At 38.2% G+C, this 24,027-nt stretch overlaps 1 protein-coding gene across 1 annotated transcript in view; it reads right to left on the bottom strand.

The window, feature by feature from the left end:
- Positions 1-2,284, bottom strand: part of LOC135225801 (uncharacterized) — a 13,772-nt gene extending 11,488 nt beyond the window's left edge. Inside the window, exons 1-2 of the mRNA XM_064265297.1 lie at positions 2,177-2,284; positions 935-1,143 (exon numbers count right to left, since the gene is read on the bottom strand). Of these exons, the coding sequence (XP_064121367.1) occupies positions 935-947 (13 nt within the window). The 5' untranslated portion in view covers positions 948-1,143; positions 2,177-2,284. The remainder of the gene's footprint in view (positions 1-934; positions 1,144-2,176) is intronic.
- Positions 2,285-24,027: the final 21,743 nt, after the last annotated feature.

Genomic DNA, 24,027 nt, shown 5'->3' with positions numbered 1-24,027 from the left:
GCCTCTGTGTGGCCTACTTGTCCCTCTCCTCTCTCTTTACGGGGACTTAGAATCACGTAATTTTTCACGAACGAAAAACATCTCAAAACCATTTGAGCCATCTTATACAAAATTTTGTTAACCAAATATGAATCCCCATATTTCTCGATAAAGAAGTTTTCATTATGCCACTATGCTGTATCAATTCTTCCTCTCAGAAGCTCTAGCCTTTTTAATTCCATCTTCACTCAGTATCCTCACTTCACTTCCTTAAAGGAGATAGTTCAATGTTCCCTTTTTACTACATTGCCAATTTGGTTTCAACAGATACACCTGGTCCTCTCCGAATCTTTCGCATACGTTCTACTACCTCCCATTTCTGTGATTGAAAGCTCCTTTTATCATACTGTCATCCATCGTATTTACTCCAAGTTTCCAACAACATTAATGCTGTGTTCCTGACTTTTATTTACCCGCCGAAACCTAAATATTAACTCCTTGTTCACATCTCTACTTTCCTTAAGTATTCCTCTTGAAAATACTCCTTTTCGCTATCCTCAGTCCTATAATGTATCAGCTGCCAGACATCTATCATTCCCAAAAGCATCTATGACCCATTTTCATCTAACTGGCTTTCTTACGTCCTTTCAATCATAGAGATAGATTAGTGTCAACCTCCTTGTTGCACTAAGCCATTAGTTCAGTTTCCTGTGTAGTACATATTTGAACGTAAGGTTTCCTTCCATTATAAAAATCTTTCATGAAATGTATCATCATCATCTCTACATTGCTAATCAATAAATTCTACAACCAGCTTTTGCTTCGAATTCATAAGTAGAACAAAACAAATTTTCCATTTACACTCAGCCCCTCACATGATTTATTCAAAAGATTTATTTGCACATCACACATTTTCCTTGTATAAACTGTTCTTCCTGTATCAATCCTCTCTTACCATATGTTGGCATCGGTGTATCAATGGAAGAGTATCTTGGCGGTGGTGTCCTTCGCTTGTCCAGAAGGGGGTTCCTTTTCTGAGAAATATCCTTCCCTAGAAGTGTTTCGAACGGTGACGTCAGGGTTCTCTTGGTTGCCCTCTGAATCGAAAGGATTGTTGCTAGCCATGGAGCCGTCCGAAAGGGGGCTTTTATTGTGAGTTTATTGCTAAAATGACGAAAAAGGAGAGTGTAATATTGCTCTGAAGTAATGTGAATAACACAAGATATAAGAAGAATAATTAATTATTTGTTTATATATATATATATATATATATATATATATATATATATATAAATAGATATTTTTACTATATATATATATATATATATATATATATATATATATAATATATATATATATTTATATATATATATATATATATATATATATATATATATACTATATATATATATATATATTATTACATATATATACACATACACCTTTACTAGTAGCCCAGACCCTCAGAAATCAAGACGACGAAAAAAGAAAGCGCTATACCTCCTCAATGATTAAACTTAGTGAGTCATAAGCAACAAAAATAATAAATGAAATCATCGACCATAGTTAGCTTTTAGAAAGATGATTTCCCAACTTTTTCGTAAATCCTACAATATCATATGAAGGCAATCATGTGAGGTCAGTGGTTATTGTGGAAATGGTTGTTTACCGTGCGCAATCATTATCTCTACTTATTTTATGCGTAAATATGACCGCAGATTGTATAACGTAACCGGACATTTTGGGTTATTTGCAATCGTAACGATTAATTTTTATTTGTACATTTGTTATTATGAATATTCAAGTGCATACTCACACACAAACATGCACACACACATGTTAAAATGACGAAAAATGAGCAAGTGTAATATGGTGAATGATACATGATATGTATTACTAAACAGATCTAGAGTGGCATCTAGATAACAGGTAAATAGATAAGTCGACGTTGCTTAAATACGAAATTCCTTGGTGCAGAATCGAAATGATACAACATAGAAGTATGAGCCAAGGAGAATTAATTGTAATTAAAATAATACAAATTATGAAACAATTCCAAGTTATACACACAATACACAAAGACACACTACTCGAGTTGCGAGACCACCACATTTCTTTTGTGTCTAATTTATCCGATTTGTGCAATCTTCACTTTTAGTTTAATACAGCGCTTCTAAGTATAGGCTTTGCTTCTTACCTTCAATCTCGGACAGAGAATAAAACAATGGAGTAACTACAGCGTTAATGCTTGACACACAAGGTTCCACGCCAGAAGTGTTATGAGGAAAACAGAGTTATGTATGTGAAGAGATCCAAAGATAGCGTCACATGGTCCCTTATCACCACGTGATAAAATGATAAAATACAAGTAGGTACGCCGAATGCATTAAAGCAGTCATGCACTAACTTCCCAAACTACTTATTAAGAGGAGCAGGTCAGATATATATATATATGTGAATGAATTCAATATCATATTATCCACGGTAACACCAAATTCAGCGGGTTCATTAAAACACTTGTATGGCAAATGGTTTCATGCGAAAACTGAATGAAATTAGCAATTAAATTAAATTATTCCAGAATATCGCTAAATGCTGATGGCACAGCTGAGCATTATCAACTCTTTATGTTTAAGAACAATTACAGTCTTGTCATAGGTTGTATCTTCCGTGTGGGGACATCTATATGATACATAAATTCACTAATGAATTACAAAGTCAATCTAGTAATTGACTGACAATCACGATGAATACGAAAGATACAATACACACACACATTATTTTAATATATATATATGTATATATATATCTATATATATATATATAATATATATATATATATATATATATATATATATATATATATATATATATATATATATGTATGTATATATATGACTCACAATCACGATGAATACGAAAGATACAATACACACACACATTATTTTTATATATATATGTATATATATATATATATATATATATATAGATATATATATATATATATGAATGTATGTATATATCTCACATATCCACAGTGAAAAATAATAGGCAGGGTGTAGGTCTTGCCTCTTATTTTTCACCTGTGAATATGTGTATTAAGTGAATCACGTGTTAAAGTGATTATAACTAGATATATATATATATATATATATATGTATATATATATAGATATATATATATTATATATATATATATATATATATATATATATATACATATATAGTATAACTGAATCACGAAAGTTTGGAACGTGATAAATGCATAAATAAAGGTATGAGCCACGAAGGAAAAAGAAACAACGGGGTTTCTGCAAGATCTTTCGACTCAACGTCCTTTACTTAGCAGACAAACTGACATACATAAGAAACTGAGAGTACAAGTAAGGGATTATAAGAAGATTATTACCTAAAAATCCAACACAGCCAACCTGGAGAATGAGTAACCTTTCCAAACATGCATAAACATGGGTAACAATTTAAGAACAAAAAGATTAAGTCCAACTGCTCAGACACTGGGACAAGACAATTAAAGGATTATACAGGATGGCAGCTGACCACATTCAGATCTTTGGTAAACAAAAATCTTATACACAAAACATATTAAACATACATATACAAAAGAAAATATCTATAAGGCAACTAATTTTTATTTAAGTCTGTGATTATATTTTTGAGGTCATTCTTAAACATGTTACAAATGCAAGGGTCTAAATGAAACAGGCCATGACTAATATTAAAATTACAATGGGAAGTAAGTTGTATAATGGCAGATTCTAAAAGATTTCGTGATAAGACATCTTTTGATTTGCAATTACTCAAATGAATAAATATTGCATTAGATCTTTTGCCCAGTTTTGACAGAATATTTATTCTGTATTAGTCTTACTTTTAAGCCCTTGCTCGATTGTCTGAGATAAAAGGAGGGGCAGTCCAATCATGGGGCCATTTTTTATTAACATTCCTTTTAGTGTGTTATTATAGGCATACATAGAATTTTATATTATGTTCTTGCTTTCTCTGAGGCCATTCTTCATCAATATTCCCTTTAGAGTGTTTTTTCCTATAATAACACACTAACTAAAAGGCATGTTAACAAAAAATGGCCCTAGGGAAAGAAACAACATAACTCGCTCTCTGATCATTTTCATAGGACAGCAATACATTACTGCCCTATTATGTAATAGGAGCTTGGACCACCTACTGCAGAGCGACCGCACTCTGACTTAGTTTATACTAAATAAAAAAAAAAAAAACATGTGGTCGGCAAAACAAACACCATATTAATATGAAAACTGCACGTCCTTGGCAGCGCAAGGGCCATCATACATAAATAAATCTCAATAGCCTGTACCATGCCTATAATGAACAGTTACTGCGCATATCTTCACATTTTAAATTCCAACCCTCTCCTGTCTGTGTGTGTTTGTGTGTGTGTGTGTGTGTGTAGCCTGCACCAACACAGGCCCATGGCACACGCTGTAGAAAATCTTCGGCAAACGTCTCCCAGTGGAAGACAACTGACGACTACGATGCCCGGCGTTGTAAATCCTCTCGGACCGTAGATCCCCGACGAAGAGGTGAGCATCCCCTTTCACACGACGGCGGAATTATGCGACAGACACCATGTCTCACGAATTCGTAGTTCTCTCCAAGATTAAGGTAGCTGAAGGATGTCTGCTGGCTTCATCTAGACGTGTAGGGATTGGTGCTTAATGCTGGGGTCACACATTCACGTATCACGACGGCGTATGCCCACGTAAGTGGATCGTGGGCATCATCGCGGTGAAATGACCTTGAACAGCTGGTAAACAGGACACGGGCTAACAGACGTAAAGCCAGCACCGTAAATTGCGCCGCAAATGTACGCGCAAAGAAAGCAAGGTCGGACGTCTACCTGAAACTAACGCCGATATTGTAATGTTCTATGTACGTCAACTTCACGTCAAGACCACGCCCACCGTTGTGGTGCCGCAGGGTACAAAAGGGCGGGCCTGTGAACTGAGCTTGCCGTTCTGTAGACAATCATTGTAACAGCTCGTCTCTTCGTTGTTTTCCTACAAATTAATCTATTTTAGTTTTATGGTAACTTTTTGATAGTAGCCATCTGTAATATATATAATATGTAATTAATGTACATCAACAAATAAATGAAACATAGGATAAGTAGCATATAAGACTAGCACTAGAATTTTCTTGCTTCGATTTTACCATTCAGACATACACTTAGACCTTATAAAAGAAACTGTTGACTATGGGCGATTTATATTTAAGCGATATCGAATAACATCTAATAACTTATCAAACATTCTTGGAAATAAATAGGAATTCTACCTATTCAAGATAATATTTTTTAGATGTATATAGGAATTCCTCTCAAATATTTACATTATTTGTTACACCATTATTGTAAGACTGCTATTCAGAAGAAACAAATATCTTCGACGTCTTGGCTATTCTCCGTCAAGGGAACATTCTGTCCCTCGTCAATGGGGGTAGCTTCAAGGAGAGTTTCCGTGTCGCTGTCATCAGTCAGAATCTCATCCAACTCCGACTCCTGTAGGTGGAAGTTGACTTTTTCCCTGTCCTGAATGTCTGCAGGAGTGGTTGTAGGAGTAGCTGTAGGAGTCTTTTCCGGGCCGAAAGAAGGTCCTGCAAGATGTGACGTTGATGGTCCTTTCCTTGGTCGTTTTAGGAGGTTCGTCATCTTGAAGGGCGCTGTGGAGAGTGCTTGAAGGAAACTGCTGGTTTCGGGAGACGAAACAACAGCTGACCTGAGGGTGCCGACCTGACCTTTTATACCACGCTACAGCGTTGCCATGTCGTACAAGGTTGTAAATGTGTTAATCGGTTTCGCCGTAGGCTACAGCGCAATTAGGAGGCCCACGTGCTTCGCCGCGGAAAGAAAACAACGACGGCGAACGATGCTATTGACCCTAGCGCTTACCCCGCAGCAGTCACCGTGGCTCCCACGTGCAATGCCTGGAGCTACGTCAGGTGACATTTGGCGTGACCACCCACGACTTGTTTTGAACATTTCAAAACTGGAGTGGGCTAAGGCGACCTAGTGGGCGGAGCTTAGCGACCGGACGACCCGTCACCGTACGTCTACGATTTTACGTGTGTTTTACGTTACATTTACGGTTTACTGACGTAAGCTGTTGCCAACTACCAATTTCCGCTCATGCATGGACGTGAGTGCGTTGATACGTGAATGTGTGACCTTAGCATTATGCTGGGGTCACACATTCACGTATCACGACGGCGTATGCCCACGTATGTGAATCGTGAAATGACCTTGAACAGCTGGTAAACAGGACATGGGCTAACGGACGTAAAGCCAGCACCGTAAATTGCGCCGCAAATGTATGCGCAAAGAAAGCAAGGTCGGACGTCTACCTGGAACTTACGCTGATAGTGTAATGTTCTATGTACGTCAACTTCACGTTGTTACCATGCCCACCGTTGTGGGGCTGTAGGGTACAAAATGGCCGGCCTGTAAACAGAGCAGACTGTAAAGTGATGGAACATGTATGAGAGAATGTAAAAATACTGCATTCTGAAAATCCAGGTTGTAAATTCACTTTGGTAGAATTCTGCGTGTACTGTAAAATATTGTATATTTTCAACAAATAAAAAAAAATAAGTCAGACATTATAATAAGGTACATACCATTGGCAGTCCTAACATCTTGGGCTTCTCCTGACAGACGATGTGGGGTTTGAGGAAGTGGAATATGTTCAATATCCACTTTTCCCTGTCCGTCAGTCGTCTTCCGCGTCGCTTTCATCACTCTGTATCTCATCCAACTCCAACTCCTGTAGGTGGAAGATGACATATCCTCGACCTAAGTGTCTGCAGGAGTCTTCTCTGGGCCGAAAGAAGGTCCTGCAAGAAGATGTGACGTTGATGGTCCCTTCCTTGGTCGTTTTAGTAGGTTCGGTATCTTGAAGGGCGTTGTGGAGAGTACTTGGAGGAAACTGCTGGTCTCGGGAGACGGAAACAACAGCTGAACTGAGGGTTGTTTATTGTTGTTGTTGTTGTATTAAGCCAACACTTCTTGTTGGCATGGGCCTTTCCCTTATTTGGCGCCGACCTGACCTTTTATACCACGCTACAGCATTGCCATGTCGTACAGGGTTGTAAATGTGCGAATCAGTTTCCCTGTAGGCTACAGCGTAATTAGGAGGCCCACGTCCTACGCGGCAGAAAGAAAACAACGGCGGTGAACAATGCAGGTGACCCTGGCGCTTATCCTGCAGTAGTCACCGTGGGTCCCACGTGCAATGCCTGGAGCTACGTCAGGTGACATTTGGCGTGACCACCCACGACATGTTTTGAACATTTCAAAATTGGAGCGGGCTACAGCGCCCTAGTGGGCGGAGCTTAAAGCCTGGACGACCCGTCACCGTACATCTACGATTTTACGTATGTTTTACGTTACATTTACGGTTTACTGACGTAAGTTGTTGCCAACTAATAATTTCCGCTCCTGCGCGGGCGTGCATGCATTGATACGTGAATATGTGACCTTAGCATTATACTGGGGTCTCACATTCACGTATCATGATGGCGTATGCCCACGCATGTGGATCGTGGGCATCATCGCAGTGAAAAGACCTTGAACAGCTGGTAAACAGGACACAGGCTGACGGACGTAAAGCCGGCGCCGTAAATTGCACCGCAAATGTACGAGCACTGACTTACGTTGACAGTCTAGCGTTCTATGTACATCAACTTCACGTCGGTACCACACCCACCGTTGTGGGGCCATATGGTACAAAAGGGCTGGCCTGTAAACAGAGCAGACTATAAAGTGATGGAACATGTATGAGAGAATGTAAAAACATTGCACTTCTGAAAATCAAGGTTGTAAATACACTTTGATAGAATTGTGCATGTACTGTAAAATATTGTATATTTTCAACATAAAAAAAATTAAGTCAGACATTATAATATATATACCACTGGTAGTCCCAACATCTTGGGCTTCTTCTGACGGACGATGTGGGGCTTGAGGAAGTGTAATATGTTCAATATCCGCTTCTCCTAGTCTGTCAGTCTTCTGCTCGCCCCTTGGCCACTCTTCTCAGCGGTGAGGCGTCCGAAGCGGCTCCGGAGGGGCATGAACCACGTCCGGAGCTCGTTGCCAGTCACTGGTGGCCTAAGTGACTTGCCTTTGTCATCAAAGGCCTTCCACACCTTGGCTTTGTCCTTGTCAGCAGCCATGTATATGAATTGAGCCTCGTGCTCGAGCCACTCACCCACCAACCTCTCATTTTCTTCCAACAGGATGACACAGAGGTTCTTCTTATGGCCCGGTGGCACGTCATCCTCGATGTCTTGGCTGTCCTCCGTTCTCGATCAAGAGAATGTTCTGTCCGTTGTTAATGGGGGTAGCTTTATGGAGAGTTTCTGTGTCGCTGTCATCACTCTGTATCTCATCCAACTCCGACTCCTGTAGGTGGAAGATGACATTTCCCTCATCCTGAGTGTCTGCAGGAGTGGCTGTAGGAGTCTTCTCCGGACCGAAAGAAGGTCCTGCAAGAAGATATGACGTTGATGGTCCCTTCCTCGGTCGTTTTGTGAGGTTCGGCATCTTGAAGGGCGTCGTAGAAAGTACTTGGAGGAGACTTCTGGTCTCTGAGATGGAAGCAACAGCTGACGTGAGGGCGCCGACCTGACCTTTTATACCATGCTACAGTGTTGTCACGTCATACAGGGTTGTAAATGTGCGAATTGGTGTCCCCGTAGGCTACAGGGCAATTAGGAGGCCCACGTGCTTCGCGGCGGGAAGAAAACAGCGGCGGCGAACAATGCTGGTGACCCCAGCGCCTACCCCGCTGCAGTCACCGTGGGTCCCATTTACAATGTCTGGAGCTACGTCAGGTGACATTTGGCCTGACCACCAACGACTTGTTTTGAACATTTCAAAACTGGAGTGGGCTACGGCACTCCAGTGGGCGGAGCTTAGCTCCCGGACGACCCGTCACCGTACGTTAACGATTTTAGTATGTTTTACGGAACATTTATGGTTTACTGACGTAAGCTGTTGCCAACTACCAATTTCCGCTCATGCGTGGCGTGCATGCCTTGATACGTGAATGTGTGCCCTCAGCATTATGGTGCTTTATGGTGCTTTAGGTATTGTCGTCAGTCATATCTCGGGTCAATTAAAGAGGAATTAACTCTAAACTAATGTTCTCCAGAAACTATGATCTGTCATTCCAAAATATATATCTGTCAAGGACTAATCCAACAATTATCTAAAAACCCTAATAAGTACTGACTGAACTTTGTCTAACTAATACTTCTAAAAAGCTAATATATCACATAACCACCAAACCAATTCCAATCCAAAATCAAAGGACTGAACTTACCAACACAATTCTAACACCTCAAAAGAAAACGAGCCATAACCCGTGAGAAGTAACCTCATAAGACCACAACACCATAAAAGGGCAAATCACCATAAACAATATCTAAATCCATAGTGCATACCCAAAAGAACTAATCGGATCCCGTAAAGAAAATATCAAATTCCTGAAAGAAAATAAAGAACACAGGCACACACACACACACACACACACACACAGAGAGAGAGAGAGAGACTACAAACTTTATACTCCATTAGCACAAATCAACCTAAATAAGCGCAAAATCTACAAAACACACGAAAAGAAAAAGAAATAACAAAAAACACGCTGAAAACTAGAACGACAAGCTCTTTTACTGCTAAAAAAAAAAGAACAGGCTAAATCGCCAAATCGTCGCGCTTTTGAAAAAAAAAGCTAGAAAGTGAAAAATCACTAAATCTCTACGGACTACTTTCCTTACATTTTAAACACATCATTGCTCACTCGTACGAAAACCCCTTAAAAAAAAGAAAGAAAAGGACCTAGGAAACTAAAGTAACAAAACCAGTCTCCAAATTATTATTAAAAATATTCTCTCGAACTTTGATAGATATATTAACCTCACAAAATTAATAAGAATCCCAAACATATCCCTTTATTTCACTTGAGCGACTCAAAACAGAAAAAAAAACTAAGGCCCCAAATTACAAAATAACCAACTCCCAACACTAACCATCAAGAACACGTTATCCCCCAACTGCAACATTACGTTGTCGGAATGGCACTTTACCTGACTCCCATATGAGTCAAAAACACTTTGAGATATAACGCTACTTCTTATCCATGGCAACTAATGACTCAATCGAAAACCACAAAGAGAAGGTACAAATAACACAACACACGCATATCGCACCAAACAACTAAACAATGCCTCAACACGTGACGTGCCAACGTTACCGCTAACCACCACCTTCATGCAACGGCAAGCAGTATAAAAAAAAAACAAAAAAAAATCCACCCACAGTTCTAATAATTACCCCCTATTATGACTCAAAGAGCATCGAACACTAATGAACACTCTATATTCCCACAATGTTTCCCCAGACATTCCAATACCTTACTAACAAATTCTGACCTATAACTTACGAAAAGGCACCTCTGGGCTGACACGGCGGTAAACGTGTCCGTATAAAAAAAAAAAAAAATAAACCCACACCCATTACACATATCTATATCCAAACACCTCCCCAGAAAAAAAAACTTCCCTCCAAGGAATCACATGCATTCTCTTAAAAGAAAAGAAAACTATTAAGGACAGAAAAAGGGATCTCCATCTATAAAATGGTAACACCCACTGGCTAACACACATTGCGAACAAAACATGTTAAGGAAAGCATATTCCCCCAGAAAAAACCCAAATACGTATATTCTGACACATCTCAACCCCCAAAAGTGTACTACCAAACTCATGAAGAGGAACGCCCAAAACCCCTATAAACAAAACCACTGGGACTACGATCTGCGCCCTATCCCCATCATAATCAGTACACTTCGACTGACATATAATCCACTTAAAGGTGGCCTCACACTAGGCCTTTTTTTCTCGAGCAGCGAGCCGTTGCTGCCAAAAATGGAAAACCGGGAGCTTTTAGCTCGAGAATTTTGCTTCCCGACTGAACGGGAAGCAGCGAGCCACGAACCGTGAGTGACCGCGTATTGTAAACAAACAAGATGGCTGCTGCTGATAGGACGTACGCTCAAACCTTTGGCTTCTCTTCTCCTGAGCCACTCTCAAACCCACAGACTTTTTTTGTTACTCTTGCATTCATGTAAGATTCCGAGAAAACACATCACTACAGCACATCTTGCAACAGTCCGACAATTTCTGGGCGCCATGATGATATCAGCTGATCAGTTTTGTTAACTTTTTCCTACTGCTCCTCGAAACCACGAGGTCCTAGAGTGACGATACAACACTTTTGCTAGCGAGCATTGGCTGGATGCTGGCCAAAACTGCGAGCAAGAAATGACTAGTGTGATACCAGCTTAAGTGACAAATACCTCAAATTCCAGACCTGCAAATAAATTCCCCTCAAGAAACGCCTTTGCGCTCTCTTAAAACATCAACGCCATCGCGTTTCTCCTCCACTAGGCTAATATCTCAGGCAATAAAATCATCGGCTATATAGCAAACATGGCAACCTAAATATCATAAAAAGAAATCTCTATTACGAGGATCAGCTACTAAATTGTGTCTACATCCAATATACTTCAGTTTGACAGTGAAACTCTAATTGTCAAAAATCACCTAGCCCTTTAAAGAGAAAACTTACTCAGAAAAATGATCCAATAACAGCATATAATCTGAACAAAAAAGTTCTAACCATACTCCACAAAATGGGCATAATTTACCCTTAACACATCTGCATCAAGCCGGCATCGAGACTCCACTGAATAGCAATTGAAATTATCATAAAAGGCAAACAGAAATCCAAAAACTTAAGACCAGAAAATCATCCAAGCACCATAACCCTCGGAAATGCTAGCTGTTGGGACTCACCCAAAAGAAAATTGTCTGTCATCCCTAAAAACGTCTATTAAGGAAGCAAAGAAAAAACAGAAAAAACCTCTCCACAAACCTACAGAAAAAGAACAGTTGCAAATACCTAAACGACTTACCTGCTTATTCGAGAAACCACATAAGCGAAACTCATTACAAAAGTAGCTCACTAGTCACCTAAGAAATTCCTTAATAAACCCTGTAAACCAGTATTGCTAACTCTGCAAAAATCATAGGGCCACCAGATAAACCGAAAACACGTAAACTCACAATGCCTGTCCGAAAAAGGAAACGGCGAACTCACCAAACTAAGAGGCATCTGCAGAAATCCCTATAAGAAAGTCAACCGAAGAAAGAAAAAATATCTGTATTCCTTCCCCAAATTAAAACTAGCAAGACACCATAAAACCCACTTAAAATTATCAAAGGGCAGAAGAAAAATAAACTGCTCCTTCCCAATGAACTCTTATTCTCTAACACATTAGTTAATCACAAATTATCTCCTTTAAATACCTCTATACCTGGAAACAGCTAAAATATGTGACTTAGAAAGATTAGAACCTTTCTAAGTCACAAGATATCCTCTCGATCGGACATATTATATCAACCAAAGATATTCCCCAAACCAACAAAGCTTCCCAAGCAACTTTATGGTACTTCTGCATAAATTTCCAAGAGGTAAGTATTAAATAAAATAGTCTAACAAAATCACACTTGGCCATCGCAGATGCGCAGAAAACTAAATCAAAACTATAAGTCACTAATAAAACCATGTTTCGCGCAAAGAGAATAAAAACATAAACTAACTCCATTTCATCTCAATTATATTGTCCCCTTAGATATGTGCATCAACCTAGAAAAACCTTTATTCTGACTCACATCTGCTGCAAAACCGCCCACACATTGAAACATTATTACCACATCAGTCTTTAGAAAAAAAATAATAGCATATATAATGTGGAGCGTGCTCCCCAAATCTTTTAACAATTATCACAGCTCAACTATAGAAAACGGCAAACATAAACCAAACTTTGCCGAAGACTAACCAAAACAAAAGTCCTGAACCTCCACCATCTGCCATCATAAACAAAGACATGTCACCAAACTAATAAAAGACAGCTAATTCCACCTCAGTAACCCAATGTTCCACAATTCGTAGACACAGTAGTAGTACTCACAACAGCTTTCCACTAACCTCAACTAGTATCAAAAGAAAAAGCCTATCTCGACAATGTAACACCTATCAACTGAACTATCAGTAAACCTGGTTCGGAAGTAACATCAACTAAAACCGCATTATAAACACAATTCACCTGCCATTAGGGAAAACAACCCTCAAAACTGGTTAAGAAAAACAATAATAATATAAACATCACCCACATTACCACCATATTATCATCAATACCACCCAAACAAAACAAAAAAAAAATATTCCCCTCCATTTCGTCAATACCCACATATGGAATAAAAGACCAAGTTCCTTAACTGTTATCCAATAAAACTCCGTCCACGAAGCTGCATTTAAAGCATTTAGCTGATGCACCTAAATATTATCATCCCTCTCGAAGGTTTCCACTGGCCAGAGAATCATAATGCAACCAAATAACTGACGCCTCTATATTCCACAAAAATCCAAAACACCGGACTAAAATATAACCCTTTTCACCATAGGCTTAGGCTCTGCAGCCTCTCCAATAAAAAATACCACATGGACAGAATATTATACCCCTAATGCTCCTCGAGATCGGACTCTAAAAATTCTGCCGATCCACAAACAACCTCAAAAAACATCCCTTAGGAGCTCATATTACTGGCAGAAACTGTAAACCACCGGTCTAGCATAACTGCTGAGAAGGGCAAAAACCGCCATACTAAAAGTATAAATACACCCAAAATTGCCACAGAACCCTAGAAAATTGTCAGTGTGCCAATCTATTACAAACAAACCACAAACCGAAGTGTCTGACCAAAAGCTTCCCCCTATCCACTTTGGCACAGGCCACCAGAAACTTAATCAATGCTTCTATCACTAGCAATCTTGCCACAAAAACAACCACGAGCAAAGAGGAAATTGCCATGTGATGGATACTTGAAAATATTTGCCGAAACTCCGGCAATTTCCACAAAAGAAAAATGCACAAGTGTGTCATACCTTTCGACACGTGCAAGGGCCCTGAAAAGTACAACAATTTCTGAAAAAGAAATAAAAAAACCCAGTATCATTATCCATACATCTAAAATTGCCCAAATTCTCCCTTAAATCTCGTTACAGCATCAGACAGGTGAAACTAAAACTGTATCATCAAAAAATGACCTCACGTCACGGACTGAGATACTAAAAAGCTATATAAACAGTTCCGAGAGAAAAAAAGCAGACTTAAAGTTCGCTCGTTATACATCCTATAAAAACTTGCGGCAGCGATGACTAACATCCAAACGGGGAAAATAAAAACCAATGGCACTGTTGACCACTCCCGCGACAATTGTCTACTGAACACACACACACACACAAAGGAAAAATTCAAAGGGCTAACAAAGAAACCCAAAACACCTGGACTAGAAAAAGGCCAGCCAACAAAGTCACAGGAGTGACGACTCTGTCCTGCTCAACACCTGCCATCAAGGGAACATCAAGGTGTGGTCAAAATCTGATCTCGAAATCGTAAGATAACCAAACCCCCAGAATATACTTCAAGGCATTCACCAAAACACAAAGAAATCTTATACAAGAACTAAAAGAAAAAATAATTGAGAAAGGCACCATATTTATTTCCTCTTCACCTAGAAGTAAAACAGAAATGGTCCCAAAACACCCTACGGGCGCAAATCATCTCCTCTCACACTCGTGACATACACCAGCCAACAGCTGATTTCCCATATCTAGGCTAAGGCACTAAACCTTTGTTCTGAAGGCCAAATGGAGGAGACAATAAGGGAGGAAAAGAAGGAAGGGAAAAATTCACCCCCTCAATCCCATACAAAGAAAAAAAACTTACTCTCCCGGACACTATTCCCTGAACCACACAAGCCTCCCTTGCTGGTCGTTTAGCAAACAAATGCTGAGTGCGTGCAAAGCACAAGAGTGAGGGCTGTCTCCAAGTCACAAAAATGCAACCTAAGCGCCTCCCCCCGCCTACCCCCGGGAACTGAGCCCCATATGTATGCATATGTATGCAATCCCAAAATAAAACACATCGCCATAAAGTTCCCGATGAATGCATGTTAAATCAACATATCGCAGAACTTAATACATTCTGTTCCTCTGAAAAAAAATGCATTGTGATTAAAATAAATACTATCCAAACTGTCCCTTTAATCCCGAAATGATTCACACACAAAGAGAAAAAAAAACACAAGACCATTAAAGAAAATAATACTAACACTCGCGTTTTCATTACAGAACAGCGACATCGACTCATTAACAAGGCGCAATTCTAAACACACACGTCACGGCGGAATTTATAAACACACGACGATCCTCGTGTATGTCATCACGCGCAATCCACTACGAACGTTACGGTAAACACACCCACCAAGCTCTGAATGAAATAGCAAACCCTCGAAGACGTCTCACTGTCACAGTAGACAAATGTGCTGACCCCAATCAAAAGAACTTCTTCCAAGCAACAAATCACAGCCTAACTATCTCCTATCTCCTAACCCCTATAAGAGTGATAACGAATCCCTGATTCATTTACACAACCAGTCTCTCCAGAAACGTTACCCAAAACAGCCACCAAATGTTAATGTCCTCAGAGAGGGCGCGACATGTAAAACTTACCTCCTCGAGGTACATTGGTAACGATGACATGAGCGGCGGCACTAGGGGTCCCTCTCTCAGCCGACCTTGCTGTCTCTCTATCAGCCGACCTCGCTCTCTCTCTCTCCCCCCTCTCTCTCTCAAATCCAACGCAACTCACAAACCATAACTACATAGATGGTTAAATCAGATCCACAAGTTATAAAAAAAAATATAGAGTTTATTCACTATAGAACAAAAGGACTAACTGAATAAGTCAAGTAATGCACCACTACAAAAAAAAGTATATTTCAAAACGGGAAGCACAAATACAGCAATACATTTAATGCACCTTATATGTAATATGTGAGTGTGTGTGTTACGCATTTTTTTTTATAATGGCGTTTCTTATTTTCCTTACCTTGAGAGTAAAGATAATATGGCAGCTTTTTGGATGGCTTAGCATCTCTCTCTCTCTCTCTCTCTCTCTCTCTCTCTCTCTCTCTCTCTCAAATTCTTCCAAGTTTGTCAAAGAATTGTGTTCTTTCGATTTTAACCAAGATGTTGTAATGGCTAGTTTTGATGTATAACCTCTCTTTTCACAAATATCCCATTAAAATAAACAACTGACATTATTCTTAATAATATCTGTGAAAACCACATAACTTTTGGACTCAATAAAATAGATTTGCGAAAATTATTACAGTTGGCTACTACTGATGGCATTTTTACTTTTGATGGTAAATTATATAATCAAATAGATGGAGTTGCTATGGGAAATTCCCTTGGACCTATATATGCAGATTGCTTCATGTGTTATTGTGAAAAGATTTGGATGTTTGAATGCCCTAGTGCTTTCAAACTCTTGTATTATCGCAGGTATATGGATGACACGTGGATTTATTTTTTGAATATTTTAATTCTAATCACCCTAATATTTCTTTAATTGTTAGACAGAACAGGATAATAAGTTGCCATTTTTAGATGTTCAAGTACACAAAAATAGAGGTAAGTTTGAGACCTCAGTTTATAGGAAAAGTACTTTTACTGGCTTGGGAATGAATTGTCTAAGTTTTTCACCAAAGTTGTATAAACGTAATTTAATACGTACTATGATAAATAGAGCTTACAATGTTTGTTGTGTGTTTGTGGTTATGTGTGTGTGTGCATGTGTATCATATCCTAAGTAAAATTGTCTAATGAAGGCATATACTCGGTCTAGATAATATTAATTTGCAACTACACTCTCAAATGAGAAATTTAAGTCAAAATTCAGTTCCCCTAACACCATAAGCGTGAAATTTGCAATGCTTCTCTGTGGTAGCCAATCCTCAGAAGTATTTCCTATGTGTGAGGTCTTTCCCAGAGTCGTATCTCATAAGTCGTCTTAGGAGTAGTTTGACTTACGAGTCATTAACACAAGATCGGGAAGAGTTCCCCTATTTTAATACTTGATGATAAATGACCTGTCGAACACCTTCTCCAAAAGAACAGACCCCTCAGAGAAAGGCGCAACCCGCACCTTCAAATTGCTTTTCAGTCACGCCCCTTGAACCTCCTCAAGGGTTAACAATACCTGTCGCGCAGTAGCTGTTGTAGCGTAAGAATTCACGTCTTTCCTGATTCAGCTTAACGTTTTCCAACCCCGCCCCCAAGTCAGTTCCTCACTTAACCTTTGACCCATTTAGCAAGCTGATAGGACCGCACTGGTCCTCTCAGCTTTGACAATCATTACCTCCCCTCTATCTCTGCGAACACATATGCACCTCGCCCCAACCCAACTTCCAAAATCTTGATACTGGTCCAATTGTTGTTGTCAGGATCCGAGTCTCTGGGATGGAGGAACAAAAACCATGGTGCTATCACTCCCCTGGGAAATCAGAATCGCTGCAGGAATCTGCCAGCTGAAACGATGCCGTAGACGCCAACTTCAGTTTGGGGGCGGGGATGAAACCCCATACTAGTATATCCTCCTTCTAGGGTATAGATACGCACTGCAGAATTCATACCCTTGCACTGCTGTACCGTATAGGTCCAGACGCGTTAGAGTACCAGCAACGGCTGAGCCTCGGTTCAAGTCCAGAAATCATGGTATCCAGTCCCAGCTACATGCCAACCTTGACTTAGGCTCAAAATCACATTCAATCGAGTCCTGGACACGGCCACCGTTCCTGCCAACTTCCGCCTATAGTCTTGTGTTACACAAGAAGTCCACACTTCCACAGTACCACTTGAGTACGTTTCAGACCTCTGTCTGCCCTAGTCTCGCCCTTGGGAGCCTCACTCTGTCCCAGGACATGCCAGGGGCCTTTTACGCTTTCTTGGGTTACCACTAGGCTAGTAGCACCCGCCTACTATCACGAGTTGAGCTCCTCCAGAGCTCCTCCTATCTGCTGTCCTATTACTTGTCTCCCAGTGGAAGAATCCAGTTTGTCCACGCCCTATGGGGAAGCCCTGCAGTCGACTAACATCCCACAGACCTTTACGACATTCACTCCAAGCAGATATGGTAAGAAAACCACAGTTGGTTGCCAGTATTCACCTCTTTATCTTGAACTCAAATTTTCCTCGCTGTCAAATGCCCATTGTTCCAATTCCCAGAATTCCTTAAATTGCATTTTTTATTGATTCCCTGTAATGGTGGTCCCTTGCTTGCTATATGCTCTTGCCCTCCACTGTAAAGTAACCACTCGAGTAAATTGCTGTTTTGATACACGTTAGTGTGATAGTGTTATTGTTGCTGTAAGCATTGCACAATCCTGAGTTCTTGTGTCATTACTGTACATCTTGCAGACCCTTCGCCGGTCCTCTGTTGTGTGCCCCACATTCGCAGAATCCAGCAGAACCACCTCAAGTCTAACTGCCAGGAAGATCTTGGGGTGCCATATCTGCATTTCCAAAGTGATATTCATTCGCTGTAGTGTTTTACCACTGTATATTGTGATATCTTTTCAGCTATTTTCTGTTCGTAATCCATAGTACTAATTTTAGCTGCAGTTTTGTTTACTTGCTAATTTAGCTTGTGATTTTAACGTAAACTTGAGATGCCACATAGACTGATAGTGCTCCTTGTATAATTCACTCTTCTGATACACATATTGAAAATTATAGTGCTTAATTGTTTTTCAATCTGAGTATATCTTAAAATCCCTATCTCTGAAGCATTTTGTTATAAGACTACTCAAGTAGGGTTCCTTTTGCCCTTTTTCTGTTCATATCTGCCAATCTGCCCAATCAGATTAATTGAGCTACAGCCGTTGTTGCCTTTTGAGAGTTATTGTTTTATGGAGAGTGACCTCCCAGGATTGGTGGCATATAGCAATATATATATATATATATATATATATATATATATCTATATATATATATATATATATAATATATATATATATATGTATATATATATATATAGACAAAGTTAAACACTGTATCCGTGTTCTGCTATGTTGTAGGAAGCCCACTAAAATTCGAAAAAAATTGAAAGTTTTTTATTTTAAGCTTTCGAAGAGTACATTCTCTCCCTCTTTCAGAAAGAGAAATAAAAGTTACATAAACTGAAAACAACGGTCAAGGTAAAAGAAATAACATACAAGCATATGGTTTGTATCAGAATAACTGCCCTACGGTGGTTTGCCAATCTTGTTTAACAACTTGGCTACACTAACTACATGCTTTGTCATAATTGCATTACAGAAAAGGTCCAGTTTTAAAAATTCACTCTTATTTATATATTCATAGCGTCAACATTTTGGATTAGAATAGATTCTAAAAGTTTTCTTTTTCAGTGTTATTGACAACCTTTATGTTTTTCATTTTGTCCTAGGTTAACCATATGATTTTTACTTTGTCTATGTTGAAACAGGGCGTTGTTTTCATCACCTTTCCTTAATGAGTCACGATGTTGTCCTTTTTCTTCTGTCAAAATCAATCGTTTCACCTATATATGTTTTATTACACTCTTGACAGGGGAATTTCGTAAATGCATCCTTTTGTTTTCTCTACATTTTTAACTTTATTTGTTAGGTACGTTTTTAACAGTGTTTGTATTCTTATATACTGGGACAATGTTGCAGAATTTCAAATATTCGTTTAAAAGTCGAGAGTTTGCTTTGGTTTGTGGTAAGACTAAAACACTATCATTACTACCTAGGAAGCTCCTTTTCTCCCTTGCTACATAATAGATTCTACGTGCCTTAAAATGCGCCCTTTGAATAAAATTGTATTGTAACCAAGTGCAATGAAAACATTTTTTGATATGATTGATTTCAGTATCTAAAAATTCAACATCACAAAGTTTATACGCTCTCAAGAATATATTAGAAATAAAACACCTATTTTTGACATCGTCTGAATGGAAAGAAAAAGCATGGATATATGACTCTGCATGGGTCGGTTTTCTATATACTGCATATTTAATCCTATTATCTTCTGAAAACGACATAATAAAAGTGTCTAAGAAAAGTAACCTGTTATTATTCTCATTTTCTACTTTAAATTTGATACACTGGTGTAAATTATTCAGTTTAGTTAGTAAATCTTCAACATTAATAAAATCTGGAATCAAAGCAAAAATTTCGTCAACATAGCCAACAATTGGAAAGTTAAAAATGGTGGGTAAAACTTCAGTTTCAAACATTCCATAAACAAATTTGCTAAAACGGGTGATAACGGGCGAAACCCATGGGCAAGCCGAAAATCTGTGAGTAAAATTTACTATTACATCCAAAGTGACACTACAATACAAATATTTATCTGATCAATAAATACACTTTTTGGTACAGGTAGATCAATATTAAGACTATCAATTTTGCGTTCTAAAAATCGCATGCGTTCATCTACAGGTACTTTGGTGAAAAGGGACTCCACGTCAAAACTAACCATCCTCTTTCCTTCTAACGACAGGTGTCGAGTCTTTTCAATAAAATCTGTAGTGTCCTTTAAGTGAGAGTTTGATATAGTACCCAAACACTTTGATAAATGCTTAGCTAACCAACTAGCCAGATTGTAGGTCACTGAATCAATGTTGAGGTAATTGGCCGCATAGGGACTTCCGGTTTGTGAATCTTAGGCAGACCATACATCGAAGGAAGTGTCGGGAGGTAAGACTGAAATTTCTTAAACTGGTCCGGAAAGTCTTTCTGAAAGAGGGAGAAAGAATGTACTCTCCGAAAGCTTAAATAAAAAACTTTCAATTTTTTCCGAATTTTAGTGGGCTTCCTACAACAAATATATATATATACGATATATATAATATATATATATATTTATATATATATATATATATAAATATACATATATATATATATATATATATATATATATATATATATATATATATTAGATATATAATATGTATTATATATATACATACATATTACATACATATATATATATATATTATATATATATATATATATATTATATATATATATATATATATATATATATATATTCCCCATTTTGCCACTCGGTTTAAAATAAATCAAGTTTTTTTCAAGCGAACAATCGCAAGGCATCTCTCTCTCTCTCTCTCTCTCTCTCTCTCTCTCGCGTTGATCTGTGCATCCCTCGCTTCGACTTTTTCTGCACTCTAGCCCCGTCTTTTCTTTTCAGAATTTGAAACGCCGGTTCGAAGCTCCCAAAAGCCAAGAATTAATCCAGCAGCAGCCGGAGGGCACACGAAGTTAATAAAAGTGGTCACTAAGACGATCGCGCCTAATCGTACATCTCCCTTTATTCATCGGCACCCTTTAAGGAGCGGAGACCAGCGATCAGGCGGTAAAGTGTTTTCTGTGAACGTTCGTAGCTATCCCTTGTCATCCCCCACAGCCGTGTGCTCCCTTGTTCTATGAAGCTAATCTAATTCAAGTGCTGTGGTTCCTTGCATGTAATCTACTGGTGCTCATTGCTTGAATGACATCCTGGTAGTAGCAGTCGCTAAAAGAAATTACTAGGAGAGATAACGTAAGTCGGTGTCTGTGTTTCACACCTTCCATTCAATACAGCAACTTTCTGTGAAGTAATTCAATCACTTCTTGCCCTTTGAGGGAATTGTGGAAATGTAAGACTTATATTAAGCAAGTCAAGATTTGGCGGGATCAACTCATTTGATCAGTACTATGTTTGCCGCACGTGTGTTGATAGAGAAACACCTCTTTCCTGGTATCCTACCGCCTTCATCCAATGTGTTGATAGATAAACACCTCTTTCCCGGTATCCTACCGCCTTCATCCAAGCTGTGAGAGGTGGATCTATTTATCCTTAAACGCTCTGGGTGCCCCTACCCGTGCTCCAAGTCTTCCCACGTGTTGGCAAACTCCATCACGTAATTGCAGTGCTACAATGTTAGGCCTCTTGAAGAGCATATTTGTGTTGGGAACATCTCTTTTTCGGTCCTTTTGATGCTTGGCGATATAAAATCTACTACAATCTTTAAAAAGGGAAAACTGTACACAATATTGTTTGAATTGGATGGACTCTTCTTAATTAACATATTTCTAAAAGTATTCTATATCAAAATACTAAATTAGAAATAATAGTTTTTACAATCGGTTTTGCCGATATGAAATTGGGGTGAAAAGGTAGAAAGAGAATATTCCTACGTTCTATATTAATACTGGTTGGCTTGTCTTATTCATATACAAATCCAAAAAATAAGAAGGAAAACATAATGAATCTCTTATTTTGGCAATAATTCTAAACTCCTCGTTCAAGAATTCAAGACTACAAATTCTAAGTGCTCTAAGATACATACTGGAAAATGTTGATATCTTAACTTGTTTAGCATGGTTTGAATAAAATGAATATATGACAATATTTGTTGGTTTTCTGTAGACTTTAAAACAAAATTTAGTATACATTTCTTATAACTAAGACATCTAGAAATGATATACAATTATTTTTATCATATTCTATTGTAATTTATGGAAGGTACAAGATTATTAATTGTATTTAGTAAATCAGGTATATTTACATTGTCTTTTCCAGTGCAAAAACAATCATCTACATATCTTATGCCAAAACTTTAGAGAATAGATTCCTTGGAATAAGCCTAGTCTCCAAAAATCCATGTAGGTATTAGAAAGAATGGGTGACACGGGTTTCCCATAGGCATGCCAAATATTTGTTCATAAAGGTTACCATTGAAGTTGTGAATTCACAATTTTTTTTATACAAAGGGTTATCAATCTAATAATGACATTGGTACCCAATTCTAAATTATACAAATCTAAATGTTATGATAGATGTAGAAGTAAGTCATCAATAGGTACTTTAGTGAATAATGTTGTCACATCAAAAACTAGTTAGTTTATTTGTATTGGAGAAAACAATACGGGACAGTCTAGAACAGAAAATTAACAGAATTTTGTAAATCGGAGTTTGAAATAGTACCCAAGATGGGTGATAGTAATTTAACTAGATATTTAGACAATTATAACTAATGCAAACGGTTGAGCTGATAATGGGACGTGTAGGAAAATCTCTCTTTTGGGTTTTGATTAACCCATACATGTACTAACGTAGGGATGGGCCAATCGTTGTCACTTTCTCTTTTATAGACCCGACATTTTTTAGTATAACATTAATTTTTGCATTGAAACTTTTTGTGACATCAGCTAAAGGGTCGTTCTTTAGTTGTTTTGCAAGTGCTAGAGTCAGATAATAAATCGGCTATTTTTTTCTCCATAATTCTTCGTATCCATCTATAAAAAAGAAAGTAACAGCGATTGAAGAACACCCACCCATAAGAGAGATTTTCTATACGTCCCACTATCAGCTCAGCCGGTTCTGTAAGCTATGTTTGTACTCAGTGTGAACTTGAAAATGTAGAATAAACTACGAAAGTACTTGTTCCAAGTCACTGTTTTCACTAGCCTTCTTACGTGGATTTTATGATATTCTCAAGCACGCCGACTTTCGCGCTACAATTGAATATATATATATATATATATATATATATTATATATATATATATATATATATATATATATATATATAATATATATTCAGAAGTTAGGTACTATGTCGTACCTCTAAGTAAATGGGGATACAATCCACAATGAAGTAGAATCCTTATATAGTTTAAAATATATATTTCTTGTAATTTTAGCTCTCGACCATCAGCATTTTAGTGAACAAGACCACAGCTGATGGTCAAAAACTTTAAGTTACAAGAAATATATATGTTTTAAACTCCAGGAGGTTTTTATTTCATAGTGGATCGTATCCCCCACATATTAAATATATATATATATATATATATATATATATATATATATGTATATAAGTCATATCACATTACCGTGATTCATATACATATATCGAGCTACAAATGTCTTTTAATATCTAATTCACTCTACTTAGGAATTAATATATTTTCATAAATGTTTAACC

This window comes from Macrobrachium nipponense, chromosome 13 (genome assembly GCF_015104395.2).
Source record: "Macrobrachium nipponense isolate FS-2020 chromosome 13, ASM1510439v2, whole genome shotgun sequence".
Classification (NCBI taxonomy): Eukaryota; Metazoa; Arthropoda; class Malacostraca; order Decapoda; family Palaemonidae; genus Macrobrachium; species Macrobrachium nipponense.
This window is presented reverse-complemented; position numbering and strand designations above follow the sequence as displayed.